General features: G+C 36.4%; 1 protein-coding gene across 1 annotated transcript in view; it reads right to left on the bottom strand.

The window, feature by feature from the left end:
- Positions 1-3,264: 3,264 nt before the first annotated feature.
- The window catches only part of LOC108747861 (palmitoleoyl-protein carboxylesterase NOTUM), a 24,912-nt gene continuing 8,378 nt past the window's right edge, over positions 3,265-19,798 (bottom strand). Inside the window, exons 2-8 of the mRNA XM_018485743.1 lie at positions 6,607-6,985; positions 5,873-5,933; positions 5,557-5,786; positions 4,790-4,999; positions 4,389-4,677; positions 3,874-4,196; positions 3,265-3,602 (exon numbers count right to left, since the gene is read on the bottom strand). Coding sequence (XP_018341245.1) covers positions 3,265-3,602; positions 3,874-4,196; positions 4,389-4,677; positions 4,790-4,999; positions 5,557-5,786; positions 5,873-5,933; positions 6,607-6,985 — 1,830 coding nt within the window. The remainder of the gene's footprint in view (positions 3,603-3,873; positions 4,197-4,388; positions 4,678-4,789; positions 5,000-5,556; positions 5,787-5,872; positions 5,934-6,606; positions 6,986-19,798) is intronic.

Raw genomic sequence — 19,798 nt, 5'->3', positions numbered from 1 at the left:
CGAGTAAGAGAATCTCTCGATCAGGTCAAACATTATCGTCACATCGAGAAACTTTGGAACACACAGAGTGGGAATCGTATGGAAAACGAATTCAGATGGACCACTGCTAATGGCGCAGTGATCTTCGGCTGACAACCCGACGACTGAACGATAGGCAGTCGAACGAACTACTACCGGTAACAGGAGTAGTCTAATGTAGAACCCGCTTATGGGACGTTCAAGTACATTGCGCTTCCATCCTTCCGTCACTTCCTCGGACGCGTCAATTGGACATGAGGAGGGACCAGTACTCATTCGTTTTCCTTCTCTCTTCCCTACGTCCGCCTCTCCATCACATTGACTATCGGCTACGTGCGTACACTCGGGGTCGGACCCGGCCTGGCCTGTTAAATACCATTTCCTGCATACGCCGTCGCGGAATATATAGTTTCGAGGGAGAGAGCTGGCAATAGATGCGAATCCAACCGACCGATCGGTGGAGGTTGGGAGAACGGATTCAGTTTCTACATTGAATTATCGCCCTCGTGCATCGTGCACAGGGGACACTGCATGTCAGGAGGGTACGCGTCGTGAGAGCAAACAGATTAATCGTTACATATAGATCGAGGCTACAGATTGCGATTTATACTGATGACATTTTAGGGTATTTTATGGTAGAACTACATTTTGTTGGGATTGGACGCAATCGCGACTATGTTACAAGTCGCAGTTGTATAAGCTCCACTTGGCTTGTAATATATAGTGCAATATACAGCTTTGATCCAAAATATTAGGCACCTATATTTTTTCATTTATCAGGAATTCTTTTACCTACATTGTTATCTACTAGTCACTAACATTATACACAAATTTAAAGGGTTCTTAAAAGAATTTACAGCAAATGTCATTTTTAAGCTAAAACTTTAAATGATGGTTAACAAAGTGCCTAATATTTTTTACTAATGCTGTGTATGTGTGTGTATATATACATATATATTTTTTTGTAGAACTTAACTCGATTAATGAATTCAATAAGAAAAAGTCTTTACAAGATCATCTTTTCAATATATTTTTAAAGATGATTATATTATTATTGATTTGTGTAGGATTAAAATGCGGGAATACGAATAAATAATTCATCAAGAATTCAATAGAACAGATATACAATTTATTTACAATGTCATGCTTTTTAAAAGATAATATTACGTGTTACAGTATATGTGGATGTAAGTAAAAGCTTTGAAATCTCGATTATTCTGATCGCATTCGCATAGACGGGGTCACAATTTAAAAAAAAAAACAAAAATAAATAAAATCTCGAATAATTTTTATCATTAGTATATCGATCACATCAATGAAAAGTAATCACATTTTTAAACATTAGTTTAAGCATTTAATTACGCTTTTATCAACACTTTAATTGAATAATTAATTAACGATTAATTTTGAGGTTTTTTTTTAGTGCGTGTGAGTACGATTACAAATTAAATCGTTGAAGAAAGATAAAAGTAAATATTATGTTTTCTATCTTCAATCTTCAATGAATCTACAGTTTTGTATTTAATATTTTATTTCTATTGTAATAGATATAAATAGATTAGATATGAAAGATATTTTCAGGAAAGAAATTATTTGATAAATCATTTTCGTAATTACAATACTTTTCATTGGTACTATCAATATCGTATATCATGTATATGTGTACTACGACAAAAAATACATATCGTTGCAATTATCGCATACTAAATACTACATTAAATAAATAACATTATTACCTTGGCAGAGTTATATTACATGGTTGAAGACATAGGTACAATATATACTTTACGCGTATTAACTTACAGTAACACTGTTCTTATTGATGTTCTAAGTCGACAATTATAGTACATGAAGGACATTAATACGATTTGATTCGTTGAGGTAGATAATTTAATCAGTCTATGAAGCTGCTTTGTCGGTCGGTCAATTGTTTATTGATAAATTTCCGTTCCGACGTTACATAAAAGAATCAATCCTATTTACCATTGGAAGATCCTTACAGTCTTTCGTGTATATAACTGAGTTGCGCTGATTCCGATCTAAATGATATGATAATCTGAATTTGTGATTGATCTATGATATGATGAACACGAAATATATGTTTAAAAAAAGGATCTTTTAACAAAAGACAATCAAAAGACGACCGAAATGAAAAGAATTCTATTTGAACAGATATATAAAGTTAGAGAGGTTCTGCCTTTCGCCCGATTTCTGATTTTAACGACAAACTCTGTGCCATGAACGTACGAATTAATTCGTAAAACATACTTACATGATCGATTATTTTACCTATAAATTATAATAAATTAAGATAATTCGTACAAATTACAATGAAATATACACTTTCTACACGCTAGAACTCTTGTTTTCCCCTGTCCATCGGCGAAAATGCCAATCGAAATTTCCATTCTCTCGGCTTTCTCGTCTTTTCAGCGAAGCGAGTCCTGCAAACGCACCACAAGAGGCATCTCTATGAAATTATATACATCCATTTTGGTTAAACGCGTTATATTTGATTAATAACGCGTAATGCGTCTCTATTTAAGCATTTCGTTAAATTATTGCTGTCGAACGAAAAGGAAATTATACATTTTATATGTTATGTGAGCAAAGTTAATAATTTATCGACTTAATTGATTGGCAGTCAATAATATACAGAGACATACAAACCAAAGATATATGCAAAGTTTTTATCAAATTAAAAAAAAATATATTTCTTTTAAGCTTGATTTGGTATGTCATCTTGTATATACATATCTTTACATAATTATAATTATATATTATTTAATATTAACATATAATAATACAATAATTCATGTTATTATATTATTATTATATTAATATTATTATACATATATGTATCATATTGTATAACATTATATAATTATATAATTATGCGTTTTATATGTATATATACAATTATTCAAATTTACATTAGTATAATTATTTGTACTACGGGAACATTTAAAATTTATTTTGTTAAAGAAGTATAGATATCTATACTTTTAATATTTTGATAGATCTTTTTCATTATACTTTTAATTTCTACCAGCAATATATCTTCTCTAATTTAAGTACTGTAACATTGGTACCAGTGAGATAGCTGATACGAACCGTTCCACGTTACTTGAAACATGATATTTAAAATTGTATGTAAATATTGAGCTCTGACTCTAGACGTGCCAACAGAAAGATTGATAAAGCAAGCAGAAAAACTCTGCATTATCGTTACGACAGATTGTCTTGCTAATTCGCGCGTTGTGTCAGAAGATTCAGCAATTCATTGTGATCCATACTATTCAACGTATGTATATCGATGCCGAGGGCATTCGCGACACTTTTCATGTCTAGACCAAAGCTCTTGAGCAGTTCGATAAAGTCCATTTCCTCGCCCGTAAAGGGATTATGCAGCTTGGGGCAGCTATGGTTACATTGTGGCCAAGTGCAGCGCTCGATCATACGGAAATGACAGTTTTTAACGCACTTCCGTTTAAATGACGCTATTACCGATCGTTGCGGCCTGATGCCGTTAAATATAGCCGTATGATTATTGCCGTTTACTTGTTTACCGCCTTTGCGACGACCTGCAAAAAGATATCTATATATAAATGTATATAATGAATTTCGAAAAATCATTGTGCAAACCGCATAAAAATAAAAAAAAAGTTATTTTTTTAAATTAATAATAAATATTTATATTAGTAACAAATTTAATATTATCGTGAAATTATACGCAGTACCAAGTAAGTTTTCGACCAATCTATAAAATTGCATGAAATAACTCGGAATTATTCAAAGAATGTCGATTGTTATTGAGCAAGGTTCAAAACATGTTTGTGCATTGCTAAACCATACCAGTGTTCTTTCTTCGCTGATGTTTCTCTTTCTTCAATCTCTCTTCTTTACTTCTTTCTCTTTCCTTCCTCTCTCTCCTTCTGCTTTTATGTTTTCTCTTTCGTCTCTTCTTATTTTCCTGCTCTTGAACCGAACCGGAGACTGGCTTTCTTTCCTGCATTTTACCAATGGCAGACAATCGAGCTTTTTGTGTTTCCGTAGAGGATCCAACTCTGCTTTTTCCACCTTCGATCGAGGTACCATTTCCCTTTCTGATACCAGAACGCAATAGCTTTTTCAGTGACTTCCCGCACGGTTGATTGGTCTCGATTTGCGAGTGAGTACTGTAGCAGAACGAAAAACATTATTTCTTCGAGGTCTCGATCGTTATTGATCTCGATCTTCATTGATTTATTTACCAAGATGATTCCGAAGAAACTGCTTCGATAAATATTTTCGCAAACAAACAACGCGGTGTCGTTGAATATATTTTCAGCCGGCGATCATTTGCCACAACGAATTCCATTCATACTTACTTGTTGTGTTGGTTGTTACGATAATTTCCGATCGGCATTTGATCCCAACAAAACAGCGCTTGTGCAAAGGAAACTTCATCTATTTTGACCATCTTCCAATCTCTTTTCGTCAAGACGCTGTGACTAATGCAACTCGGAGCAAAGACCGCAGTAACATTTTCAAATGTCTGCCGCAGACTGTCACCCATTTTATGTATGTAGTCCCATTGCTGCCTTGTAACTGGTGCAGCGACGTTGTAAGCTTTCATTTGGGCCTCATCAAATATCCATTGGAAGACAAACAACGGTGCTAGGATGTTAAATAATAGAAGAAGAGAGAGAGAAGAGAGAGTTTAAACTCTTTTTTCGAAACATTACCATTTAGATACTATTGAAATTTTCATGATATGAGATGAACTCACCAGACAATGTTGGATAAAGTCGATATCCAAAAAAGCATTTCCATGGCTCGTTAGGATATCTAATTACACAATTACGAGGCATCTGAGAGTTCCACAATTCCATCCCTTTTTGTATCGCATCGATCGGCGACAAGCCATTTGGAGAGTAAGGCGCTCTATCGAGAAACCATCCGGAATCCGACACACCACGTATAGCAACGTGTCTCAAGCCTGCGCGAATAGTTAAATTTTATTATTTAATAATTGACCTATACATATAGTCAGTGATCGAAGAAAACCGAAATACTTAATAAAATAAATTGACAAGCTCAAATATAGAGAAGAGGATTAAATATTAATTTGAGTTAAATATTCTACAATATTATATAAGTGACTTATTTCATTCAATGTTAACATAAAAATTTTTATGTGTATTGTGTGTATCTACATGTAACATATACAAGTACCAATTCGAAAAATGTATATTTAAAGCTTATAGATATTAAAATGCAAAATGACATATAAAGAAGTAATTCTTATAATCATGCAATGTCTTAATGTCAGTGTTAATAAGAGAAATTATTGAAGAGATAAATTAAAATATAATTCTACGTTTATGATATTGACAACAAATGTAAATGATTCATACAATAACAATTATTATCGATTTGCCTAACATAATTTGATTGTCAAATGAGAAATATATATTATTATGAAAATGACAATAATTATTAATAATGAGTCGGGAATCGTTTAATTGGAGCAATAATTGATCGTTTGCGACATACCCAATTCATGATGTATCAGATTGTGAATGCGATTCAAATTCAGCATAACGCCGGTGCCGCCTGCGCTGCTACCAGCCAAAAGAAAGGCGCTCGCGTTTTCGAGGCCAAGGGGAACCAAGTCTCGGATAACCTGGACTACGATCTCTGCCCCCATGAAGGAAAACATATCATTCGGCGACCTGAAGACTCTAGTGCCGCTCCAGCTATCGCTCGTGCAATATGGAACGAAACTATGGAATAACAACAACATCATTATGTAAAGATGTAATAATTAGTGATGTGGCGACACGAGGTCGATTACATGGACAATACCTACACGTGATTCGTGCCCCAAAAGAATGGATTCTCATCGGGATTTGGTGAAAGCATCCCGCCCACTAAAAAAATTGTAAATATTTTTATTTCGACAGTGGCAATATCAAGCAATATCAAGCAATACAATAGTACAGGATCACCTGTTGCCTTGCAGTTATAGATATTAGAGAACAAATTAAAAAAGAAATCGGGTAGCTGTGTGTCTGTTAAAATTTCTAGAATTTTTGTGAATTAAATCTCTACAATAATGAATAAATAACCAAAATTTTTTTATTAATTTTAATTAAATATTTTTTCATAAATATCTATTTTAGGGTTGAATTATCAAGAAATATTTAAAAAATTAAAAACGAATTATCAATTAATTAAATAAATTATGCAATTGAAAGAACATCCAATAATGGAAGTATATGTATATACATTTGTACATTAATATCGCAATAAAGGTACAGAATATCTCTGATATGAGTTGGATAAAAAAATATGATTTATGTCGTCGGTGCAATAAATAATTCGTGCATAATAAAGCATATTCTTATGTGTTGATCCACATCGCACGTAACATGTATTATTAAAATGCGAGGAGCAATATGAACATTCAAAAATATGCGTCCAGCGTGGACGATCACCACGAAATTAATTTATGACGCAGCGCGAATTTCGGTGCTTGGATGCACGAGCGGAAAATCGTTTTCGTTCCGCGCGACGTATAATTATAAGCGATCGAAGACCCACCGTCGCGTGTCTCGGGCCACTGGGTTGACGTCATCAGATGCCGCATCCGCATCCACCTGGTTCTACAGCTCTTGTGGTCGTAGCAATACCAGCCGCCCTCCAGGTACATGATCCACCGCCTGGAGCCATGAGACTTTCGTAGGTAGAAACCTGCTTGCGATCCATCGTTGCAAGTGATCGACCTGTTGCTTAGATACACTCTCTTCAGGGCTCTTTGATCATCTAGCCCGTATTTTCCCAAGTAGCTCATCACCTTCCTGATTGTGTTGCTTTGATACTCCACGGGTGAATCCAAGGAAACCGAGGAAACAGAGACTGTATTTGTCGGTTTGTCCTCGGCGATTATTGTCAGAATCGATGCCGCTAAATATAGCGTAATCTGGAATTCGTGTGAAATCTCGATAAGTCGATTATATATTTTACAAATATTTTATAAATACAATATATTCGGAATTATGAAACGTTTTAAAAATTAATATCCGCAAACTCGGTGCGTGAACTCTTCCTCGTTTTTTTTTTGGTGGTTTTTATACAAATATATTCGCGACCGGACTAACACGTAACAAATGAGTAACCACGGGAATAATTTAAAAAAACAACTACAACGAAGGACGCCGAGCTACACGGCGCCACTCTCCCTCTCTATCCCGCGTCCGGCTACCATATCCATCGGTGGCGCGTTTTACCACAACAACGTCCCTCGGCCTTCTGCCCCTCTTTCACGAAAACGACTACTTAGGATCAAGTTCCAGCATCCAGGACGGTAGCCGGCGGCGGAAACACCTCGGAAACAGAAGCTCGGTTTCGATCTCGGTCTGAGATGAAAGTCTGCCGCCAACATTGTGGATGGCAGGAAGGAGAAACGTTGTAGCGACGCAATTATAATCGAGCATAATGGTCCGCAAACGACGAATTAGATTCCGCTTCGTACAGAGCAATGAGAGCAAAAAAAAAGAAGAACTTTATTTTTCTTGCCTTTTCCTCCGCATTACGTCGTGATCGTTAAAAGAACGCGCTGCGCGATGTCATGATTCAGTCACGAACATTGATCGGCAGGAAGTTTTTTTACAAGAAACACGATTCATATGCGAAACGCGGATGATCCTACCGATCATGCATCGTAGCCCTTCATATGGTCTTGTTTCTACATACCGCAATACTGAAAATATGTGGTATAACGTGAATTACAATATATAGATTTTCAGTACTGACAGTGTTTATTGAAACATGATCATTATCAATCGTTTCATATATCATACTTTTCAGTAGAAATTGAAGAACTTCTTATATATTTTCGTAGTTTTGAAAAAATTGTGTAAAATTCCTTTGGCATATGTAGCAATATTTTGCATCGCACAATTAAAGCTCTTCAGATTAGTTGATGTCTGATAAATAAATTTATTCAGAATTTAATTTTGATTTTTGATGTTATATTTTTCAGGCGCTGAATAATTCTAAAATCACATTTGTCTTTTTATTTTTATTAGTCAAAGATACTATAGAAAGACAATTGTCTGTTGGTATCTATCTGTTCAATTAGTATCTTTTTATCAGAACGATAAAAAGAATTTTTCCGAATTGTGGACTAGGTTTTTACATTTATCAATCCATAAAAAGAGAGAGATTCAACTTCCAAATATCAACGTAATATGGTATACTATGGATTCTTTTTTTCTTTTTTTAGGACAAGTGGGAAGTGTTTCATGGTTCGCCGATGTTAAATATCTGGGGTAGACAACAACCCCTCTATTACTGTAAAACTTAAAGCTGACCGAAAGTGGCATGTCCTCTTTCCGTCGAGTACCTTTCGCGTAACCACAAATTATCGGAAAAGCGTAGCGACGGACTTGCAGCGATTTCGAGAATCCGCATCGAATCGAAACTTTTGGGAAGGTCATAAATAAAGTAGACGACTCGAACGGGGGTGCTTCTACTCTGCACTTAACCGCTTTATTATGCCATAAATCAATTCGTTGGGGTGTCGGCCTGAATATGGAGGGGTAGTTTTATGTTGTGCTCTGAGCGAAGGTATTTCTCGGTATTTAAGAGCTATGGAAAGAAAGAGATCTGAAAAACCGCCTTAAACTTAAAGCTATAATTTGGTATCGATTTCCGCAATGCAAATGTTTTTACTTTTTAATAATATTATAATATAAACAGATAGATAACAATATATGTGTAAATAAAACATATTCACAGTTGTACATTTTGAAGAAAAGACCACAAAAATAGCAAATTTCCTCTCTCTAATTTATTATTTATTCACTGAATAAGTGAAAGAGAATTTGCTATTTTTGTGGCCTTTTGTTCAAAATGTACAAACTGTAAAGTGAAGTATTTATATAATCATATGATGCCAAATACAATAAATTTTATTGTATTTGGCATCATGTCATTATATAAATACTCTATATTTATACATACATGAATATTAGAAATTTAATGCGCACAATAAGCAAATAATATTAAATTACACCGTCAAACTCCATTTTAAAACTTCATGTCAATTGCATGTTAAATAACCTGTTCTAATAACCTATAGATTACAAATCTAATTTTACAGTACCATTTAATATTTCTTCAAAATATTTGCACATGCTCAATTTCTATCAACTGTTCCAATCATGCGAATTGTACTAGATTGATTTTTGAACAGTAAAAAATTTTCATTGATTTTGTTGCTCGTTTAATTATTATTTATAATTATTATTTCTCTTTTAATACAATACAGTGACGCTATGGTTAAATACGATAGCACCTGTTAAAATTTCAATCTCTGCAGAAATATTTTTGCATAATTTTAAACTTTCTCTCAAGAAACATATATATATATATGTATATATACGGGAGGTATATTAAGAAGACTCTCAATTCTCCCTCTCCCTCTGCAGTTACTCTTTCTCCCTCTTTCTTTTTGCCGACTCTGTGGCCAGCGCATTAGAGGGTGTCCTGGGCGTGAAGGTGTCCGTCATAATTTGCCACCCGGCGCATAATCCCCGTGACAAAGGCCGACAAAGTGACGGCTGTTACTTGGACTGGCGGCGCACCGTATACTAGCTGCAGGGAATCCGGTAGCAGGTAAAACGTTTAAAGATACCGTGCGCCGCAGTCAAAGAGATGAATCACGCCGTAGATAAATGGCTGCGATCTGAACGGCTTTTTACGGCCAGGCGCACTCATGCGAGCTCCGGGTATTCGCGCATCCATCGATATTTTATTATCGTTAGTGCATGTGATAAAGAGAAAGACAGAAACTTTCGTTCTCTTCGACGAAGATATTTTCTTCTCCGCGATTTTTATCGGAGATTTTTATTCAAGATTACTTGATATTTAGAATTTTCTTGTTTCTCCAATGCTTCGTATGAATATAAGTATAGGTACGGGATTGCCACAAAACTAGAAATCAGGAGAATCGGGAAATTGTAATTAAAGACGGTCAAGGAAGTTAGAGAAAAATCGGAAAATTTTGCAAAACTTTCTGAAAAATTAAAATTCTGGGCTTTAAATAATTTATACGTAAATTACACTTACACTTTTTGGAGTACTACCAACTTAACAATTAGAAATTAGCAAGTAGTGTCAGCAACATTAATAGTAATTTACATTGCTTTAAATTGATCTCTCAACAAAATATTTAATGGTTTCCCAATCAGGATGAAAATACAAAATATTCTAAAATATTATTGGAAATATTAGGAAAAATGAAAATGTGTCTAAAAATAAAAAAAAAGTTATGGAATTTTAGAATGAAGAATTTGTGATAATTGGTATACTTATTATTAAGATTATTTTAATCTTTGATGGTTGTTCAAAGAAATAATTACGCGATCCTTATCAACAGAAATGTATTATATTAAGCATTGAATTTTGTTGTAAATTATAATTAATAGCAGAAACAGTTGTAAACATAACTCATTAGAAAATAATCATCGCTTTTATCTCTTTAAATGATATCAGTTCTCTTATTTTAATAATCTTCTGAGTAACTGAATTGAAAAAATTAATGAAAAAATTTTATTTTTGCATTTTTGTTTAAATCGTCCTCTGTTATAGTACATATATTACAATTTTATAAAATAAAAGTCGTAAATAAAAACAGGTTTAATTATCAGTGGATAATTGAAAACATTTCCCTTTGGAATTATATTCGATCTCTGTTCTTGCAGTACTAATAATACTCGATTTCGCAGCTCGATGTCGGCGCAATTTTAATCATTTTATGTTTCCGTTCCATTCCAAATGAACAAAAGTTTTTCTCAAAATTTATATGTATGTACACAATGTATGAATGCATTTGTACACATATATTTTTCTATTAAATTTTCACCATAAAGAAAATGACATACACACGGATTATTATATTATATTTAATTTTAATATATTCCTATAATATGAGGATTATTATAAAAATTTCTTAATATTTTCTTTATGTATAAGAAAAATATTATTGAATTTTTAATATTATTATTAATACATTTATTATATGCAATTGTAGATTATTATTCCGTTTCAAATTTAAAATTTAACTTTTTTAAAAATTAACTTACAATATATTCTACAAATGTTATTCATAATATTCAATAGTATTTAATATGAATAACTGAAATATGAACCCCTTTCCATAGGTTTAAGATGTATAGAGGCCATCGATCTCTTTTATCCTTTTGCGTAAGTAAATGATCTCAAACTTTAGCATCGAAGCAGAAATGACGTTGAACGGTAATGCCCTGCTTTACGAGTCCGTCCTCCACAAAAGAAGCATTCGCTTCCGCGAGATTAAGGAGCTGACTGATCCGCCTCCCCCGTCGCGAATTCATTTGTTCCACACCTGATTCTCTCTCGAGGTTGACTGATTCGTGGTTGGTGATGCGTGGCATTCCGCCGATGCGGCGTGCGCGAATGCACACGCATGGAATGATGGAGAAAGAAAGAGAAAGAAAGAGAGAGAGAGAGAGAAGAGGGGAGGGGTGCAATTTATTCATACTTTGGGACATGGGATTCCCTGAGAGCATACAGGAAGGAGTGTAACTTTAGGAACATATTTTTTAAATTATTAATATATTTTTAAATATTAATATAAATATCATTATTGAATATGTTTTAAATATGTTAATAACGAAGATTATAACATTAGAGAAGTTTATAATTCCGTGCACGCGTATGTGTACACCTATATATGACTATGACTTACGTTATACATACGTTAAACTTCTTTATAAATATCAACTAATTAATACACAAAATTATGTTCATTATATCATAATTCTATTCTAAATCTTTAGAATAATACATATTGTATGTAGATATATTTTAATGTATATATCTATATACAATTTGTATACATAATTTATATGCATATAGATACCATTTTATATAGACGCACTTTTTTTACAACTCATGAAACAAAATGAATATCAATTTTATTTCATCAACCGTAAAACCCTAATTGAGATCCCAGATTTGCACAATATTAAATGCCTTCCTTCTGATTAGTAGTAACACGTAATATAAGCTGGAAGAAAATACGACGTAGAGAGAAAGAAGTGGAGAGAAACAGAGAGGGGTGTATAAGGGAGACGAAAACAGGTTAAAAATAGCCAGAGAGCTGATCGCGGTCGGCATCTTTGAAAGAGGGCTGCGCGTCTTGCTGGCCGGCTCAAGAGTCGTTGATCGCGTTCGCATCGCGTTTCGTCGTCGTCTGGATGTTGATGATGATGGTGAGAGACCATCTCGTTACCATTACGAGGACCGTCCGGGCGGCTAACACGCACCGCAAACCACGCATTACCATAACCGCGCAGCGCGGCGCAGCGGGGTTGTTGCTGCGGCTCCTTCCTCGGGAGGAGTTGGCGAAAGTAAGCGTCAGCTTTCGACGCGCTCTCGCGACTTAACGAGCGCGGTTCCGCGGAGGGAGAACTTCTACGAGGAAGTACTAGATTACATTCGCTCGAATACTGTCCGAAACGGCACAGCGGTTTTCACCTCCGCCTCCTGAACGAACTTTTACACGAAATTACTTTCAACAGTATTTCGTGCAATTTCCACGATATTTTGCAATACTTTGGGCATGCTAAATTCTTATTAAAATATCGAATAAAATAGACATTATCGTTCACACTCGTGTATGAAATGGCATTTGTCTATTTTATATGCGTTTGGTACGAATTATATTACAGCGAATTCGTCAAAGGGGACAATTCTAAATTTGATTTAATGACACGATGTTTATAATGAAAGGCCGCAGTTACAGAATGAATATTCATTATTTTTCATTAATCGATTTCATCAACTGGTTGCCTGTAATAAAGGATAATGTAGCATGCAAATTCAACATTAAATTAAAAACGTTTGTACGATATCTCTTCACTCTGCACAAATGTATGTCTCTCTAGAGAACAAAAAGCCATGTGATCTATTTCGGTTATTGTTCAAGTAGCTTATCATATCACCAATACGATAAAACATGATTATCATTTTGTGAAACTAAAAGAATAGAAGTGTGTTATGTTTATATATATTACATATTTCCTCTTCCTCCTCTTCTATCGGGGTCACAGATAAATTATAGTTCGAATACCTCAATACAAGGTATGATACTGAATTCTCAAAGGAAATAATCCTTCACTTCTTTGTATATATATATTTGGATAAATATTAGAATATATACAAACGCATCTTTTAGAATGGAAATTATCCTCTATTTCTCGGATTTTTCTCTAGCCATTTCTGTGTTATCGTTCGTAATCCATACAACACAAATTACAGCAATAACATGTTGCAACTATTGTAACATAATGCTGGAATATTGCAATGTTACTGTAATGTCGCTGGAATGATCTAGAAAACTATATAGAAAGCTATTGCGAATATTGGCTATAAGATATCTTTTGCATGGATGACGATGTATTTAAGATCTTCTGGTCTTTTTCTTTTCTTTGTACCGTTTCGTTTCCTTAACGCGCGCGCGCGGTGCGAGAAAGCTGGACAAAGATGAGATAAGATATATACGCGTTTAAGTTCTAGCAATTAAGTTGTCCACGGGGATAGATTTTGCTATTCTTTGATTTAATTTTGACTTATTGTTAATACTATACGCTTCCACGTCGATTGGATAATTTTCAGATAAAAGCCAAAGTGCGTGATTTCCTACGATGTAGCCTTACGATTACTTCAGTGTGACGATATTTACTAATTGGAATTTATCGTCATTAGTGTTATACAATCTTCGAAAAAATGCATAGGAAATATACGAAAGAAAAACGAGTCTTTTTTTTTTATATTTTATAAAAACATCTTTAGAACAGGTTTATACCAATAATAATAGTTGAGGTCTAATATTCTATACACTTTAATCTACGGGGCAACATTACCTTATCCATATATGCTAATCAATAGATTGATTTTGAAACTAGCATACTCTGTGGCTTGATATCGAAATATATCTCAAGATAAATACGTATCTATACTTCATCTATATCCCAAGTTTGGATATATCAATGTTTAGAAGCGAGCAAATGTTTGCATATATACCTACTGAGATTAAATCCAGTAATTAATAACATTCCTCAATAATCAGCGATGGTAGACATATATCACTTCTATTTAGATCAGAACAGTAAAAGGGAGATAGAGCTGAAAAGAGCTGAAAAAATTGGCGTAAATATCTGCCGTAATTTACGTTGGTAGGCCTAAAAGAAAGAAAGGAAGAAAAAGGAGGTAACCGAGTCGAGGAAGAAAGAGAGGAAGACAGAAAGAAAGTGGGAGATAGGTGTACACAAAAGGGTGAAGGGAAGGAAGAGACGAGGAAGGAAGAGAGAGCAGGTGGCAAGATAGGGTATACGCCAGTGGATTAAGGCACGGAGCGGCGAGTCAAAGAGATTTTCTCCCTGGCTCGTCTCGGCAGGGGCCCTCGTCCTAACAAGGGCTGAAATATGACTGCCTTGCCCTGCCTCGCCTTCGCTCGCTCGCTCACTTGGCTCGCTTGGCTCGACTTCGCTGCGCCGCGCCACGTCGCGCCGCGCCATGCGGCATCGTGCGCGCCTTCTGAACGCTCGCGCTGTACGAAGGAAAAGTGAAGGAGATATCTGCTCTGGCAACTAATTTATCGGTTCGCCTGCTTGCTGGCGACCCGCGGGATCAATGCACTTCTCCGGCGTCGGGTTCATAAACTAGTTCTAACACATAGGTCGCGATTCCCGATCGACGCTAATTATTATCCGCTTGATGAGAAAACCCGAGGAAATATAGTGCACTTGAAACGAAATTAAAATCGAAAAGGATTAACGATTCGATTTTAATTTAACTAATTAGCACTGTACTATTTCAATGTTTAGAGTCTAAACTTTAGACAAAGGAATTTTTACGAATGTTGCCTCTCTGTACAATGTAAACACCCAAGTTTGCTTTAACAAAAACCTAGGTTTTAAATTGCAAGAGCGAAAATGAGTTTCTGGCAAAATCTTCAATTTTATACGTGCAAACAGTCAATAAAAGTTTATTTTATTTCTGAATTTTTTATTCTATAAAAGTTTATTTATTTTATATCTGAATTCAAATTATATCTTAAATCAATATTAAATTATTAAGGTAGAAAAAAAGATAAATCAATATTGCTCGCTCAACATCGCGTATGCATGCTATGATATATTTTAGACTTGATTCCACCACCACCAAAGACTATTTGTATCAGGATATACTGGTAAAAATTAAGGAGTAAAGATACTCTGTCCGAGATCATAATATAATATAATACAGTTTGAAATGGCAAATGCCGTTCAACAGATACGTTATACGCGACTAGAAATTACAATCAGAGGTTGTATTTTCTCGAAACGGACGATGTAGAAAGTTCAGGAAACTAGCTGCCATATTATTCACGCGGTCCATGTATTCAAAACTCTCTACGTTTCTGCAAATGTATTCGAAACTACACCGTTGAATAACACGGTTGAATCACAACGACCACAGACATCCGGCGTCGCAAAGAAAACTTTTAGACTCAGATTACTTAAGGAAAATAACGAACAAGGCCGTGAAAAATCCTGTAATTTTCTTTTATGTCACGTTTTTTAGCTTGCAAAATACAATGAATTGTATATGCCTTTGTATGAAATAACCGCTGTTATGTTAATGACTTCCCTAGCAAAATATTTCAAGTTATAGTAGCCCGGCCTCGCTTTCCAGTGCACGTTCTCCTTACATTTATATGAATTATACTTAAAAAATATTATTTTAACATTTAAATAGACTACATAATATTAATGGTATATCTTTCGTACAAATGTAACTTTGGCTAAAATAATTTCACATTTATAGGATTGATAATTTATATATATATATATACATTTATAACCAGTTCTATAGGTCACAGTAAAAAGGAAAAGAGGTTTGTTTTAGTCCTTTGTGGAGGTCTCGCATACTCCGTATATGTCTTAAGTGTCTCCCGAACAATACCATGACGAGATTGTCAGTTGCGGAACCACAATTTATAACCTAAGGAGGATATTTTCTGGCGGAGATTGATAGGAAAAGAAGAGAGAAAGAAGAAAGACTCGGTTAGAGATCGGCGTGGCGCGTCGCGAACAAAATATTCGCGCGCCAACCGTGACTACGGTGCAGCGGTTGCACAGTGGTCGTTGCGCGGCTCGGTACAGCGGTTGCGACCGCAGCAACGGCGATAGCAGTGATGGTGACGTCAGTGATAATGATGGTGGTGGTGGTGATAGTGGCGGTGGTGGTGGTGGTGGTGGTGGTGGTGGTGGTGGTGGCGGTGGCGGTGGAGGTGATGGTGGTGGAGATGGTGGTGGTGATGGAGGTGGTGGTGGCGGTGGTGGTGGAAGTGGTGGTGGTGGTGGTGGCAGCGGCGGCGGTGGCGGCGCGATGGTGATGGTAGCGGTGGTCCATCGGAGTAAATATATTGGTTGGCGGTAGGATTGGTGGCGGTGTCTTCCGCTCTCTACTTGAGCCGCGTGCCCGCTCGCTCGTTCACGCCCGAGGTGCGCCTTTGATGTGCCGCCTACACCGCGTTCTTGCTAACTCTCTCTTATGCGGGCTTCCATCGTAACTCGCGCGCCGCGGCGGAACCGGGAGATTGCGTTTTTCCTCCCACCGACACTCGGCGGCATGCTGCAAAAAGTCGCTCTTCCGGAAAAATCTCGGCCGTTCGTCAGAGCCGTCCATAGAGCCGCATCACGCCGCGCGGCGCCGCGGCGACGAACTTTGACCTTGATTCGCCTGAAGGATCAGGGAGGAAGCGAGAAACGCAAAGGCGCGAGAGACGGAACATCGATTATGGCCGCTCGTTTCGAGGGCTCGGCCGCGCGCGCTGAAAATGGTGTTTTTGCACGCGCGAGAGAGACCATCTGCCCTCCCCCTCCCTCTGATATTAGGGCGGCTTCTTTGCCAACGAGGAAAGAGACCGCGCGCAGCGGTTCTAAGTGTTACCTGTCGTCATATTGATGTCGCGTTCGAATAAATTATATTCTCTCTTTAAAACAAGTTCTAGAGAATTGGAGAGATTCGCAGTATTTAGCAGATTAACGTCCATCAATATAGATTTAATTTTATAATTTCAGTTTAACTTACTCTTCATCCTTTTCTAATTCTTAGAACTAGAAAAAGATGAAGAGTAAGTTGAATTGAGATTAAAATTAATTTAAATTAGTGAAAACGGGCATAAGGCGTACAGAAAAAGTTTGCATATATGATATATTATTCTTATCTATAAATTAAATCATCTTTCTTCATTTACAAATACGTTAATTCAAGTCAAGGATTGTATTTTTCTAAAAATAGTGCATATTAAAAAAATCGAATCTGATTATTTTGACGCCTGTCTTGACTCAGGGTTATTGTCCAAAATTTGTCTTAGAAAGGCTGAGATAAGACTATGATTAAAAACTCGATAGTTGGCTCGCTTCATGAAATCGGACTCTGTTTGATATCAAACGAGTTAGGCGAGATCGGACATAACGGCGCGGTAGCGGGCGCGTAGGTAGGCAATGATTTTACGGGAGCTTATTTCGAGAAGATCCTTACCTCTCTCTTTCTCTCTTCCTTTCCTTCTCGCAGGGCACACTCCGTGCCGCCGTGCGCTTCGGAGGATGGATCCACTTCTTCTTCTTTTCCTTCTTCTTCTCTTCTTCGTATTCATCTCGCGACTGCTTCCTCGGCGGGAGATTCTTCACGTGTGCTCGATCCGGACTTGTGCGTATTACAGGTATACGCTCTTTCCGGAAGCCTTCTCCGCGAACTTCGGCGCACATCAAAGGTTCCATCCGACCGCCGCCAATCCGCAATGCCGTACAAATCGATAATACGATTCGTAGCTGCCCCGTAACGAGATTCGTCTCTCAGCCGATCCTCTTCCCACCCGAGGCTATCGAAACATAGTCGAGATATCGAGAGGATTCGTAACGATCGAGGAGCGGGCTTTATGGTGGCGACGCGACGCTGCGATTCACCGCGTTTTCTCGGAAATGGGAAATTGCCTTTGCGTATTCGCGACCGCTCATTTCGATTGCTAATTAGACCCACCAAAATATGAATTTTGCTCATAAACTTATAGCGTGAAGCTCATCGTCCATGCTACATTGTTATTTAATTTGTTTACATGCTATATTTTTATGAATTTTATCTTTCCGATTTTTATTTCTTTCAGCTATTATCATACTTATACGTTCATTTATTTTACTAATAAGATTATTATAAATGGGCTTTTCGACAGCTAAATCCATTTCTATCGATGCAGATTTAACTTTTATCTTGATTAAACTTACTTTTTATCTTTCCTTTTTCTCAGAATTAAAAGTAAATTATACGGAGATTAAAGTTAATCTACATTGGTAAAAATGGGCATAAGTTAATCATTACTATATATTATCTAACAAAGGTATATTTAACCTCTAATTACAATAATAGGTTATTTGGATCCAAAGCAAACATTTTTGGATAATTGTACAATTTGTATGATTGGTACTATTTTAAATTAAGTAAAAAGACTTTGAATTTTTCTCTATCAATCGTCATAAGGCGGAGATTCACTTACATTCTGTACTTGAAACGACAGGACTTAGTATTCATTTTAGTATTCAGTTATAATATAGTTTTCATAGTTGTAATTGAGGATTAAGGAGACATTAAGAGAAATATTTAAAAAATTCAGTTTAGAGAGAATAGCAAATTCTTATCACTAATCTGAAATATCGTAAAATGGCATAAGATTATTGAAGTAAAAGGGACTGCTGTTTAACATATTAAATTCTTGTTGAATATATACATTAGTAATTTTCCATATTAAGTTTATCTTCTTAACATGAATAATGAATTTAACATAAATCGTTGTTATTTAACATAATCAGAAGCTGGAAATTATATTTAGCATCTCAATATTTGTCAATGGTATTAGACGCATTTTGCTCTTTTATTACATAGATGATATTACATAGGCAATAAATTTCTACGAATTGTTAAAAAAGCGAAACTGCCCTGTTTATCTTAGTACATTGGCACGTACAATCGAAATAAATAAATTAACAAAATATATTGATCGCACGATATTTTCGGACTAAAATTCTCACTGCGTATTTTGCGTCAATCCCAATCGGCCTATGTACGCCGACAAATTTTAATCCGGAAATTAATCCAACAGCGAGCCCAAAAAAACACCACGAGGTACAATCAGTCTATCCGCTTTAATACAATCATAAATATCTTTGAAAATTACGAAACAATCAATCGTATCACCGATCGATCACTGGGACAGCCGGTCGCGCCGCGACAGCCGCGAGGCCGAATCTCGAGGTCGGACCTCAACAAATTTGCGATCGGTTAGCGGGGGCACGCGTATTTGTTTAGGTGCCTTCCCGGGGCCTTTTCCCTTTCCTTCGCCGAACCTAGATCCTCTTCTCTCCCCGGTTCGAGTGCGCCCTTTCTCTTCGTGCGAGTCTCTCGTTCCTTCTTACAACTCGTTCTTTCCTTCTTTCTTCCCCACCGCCTTCTCTCGTCCCCTCTTCGCCCTTTCTCGTTCCACAGCCGTATATATCTATATGTATATCGGCCTGAAGCGGCGCACCCGCGCGCGCAGTCGGTTCACCGTACGGTGGACCGTGAAACGTTTGATCTTACCGCCAAGCCAGATCGGCAAAAGGCCTTTTTCTGCGAGCTCGAGGAAGACGGAGAGTGAGTGTGTTTG

This window comes from Trachymyrmex septentrionalis, unplaced genomic scaffold (assembly GCF_001594115.1).
Source record: "Trachymyrmex septentrionalis isolate Tsep2-gDNA-1 unplaced genomic scaffold, Tsep1.0 scaffold20, whole genome shotgun sequence".
Classification (NCBI taxonomy): Eukaryota; Metazoa; Arthropoda; class Insecta; order Hymenoptera; family Formicidae; genus Trachymyrmex; species Trachymyrmex septentrionalis.
This window is presented reverse-complemented; position numbering and strand designations above follow the sequence as displayed.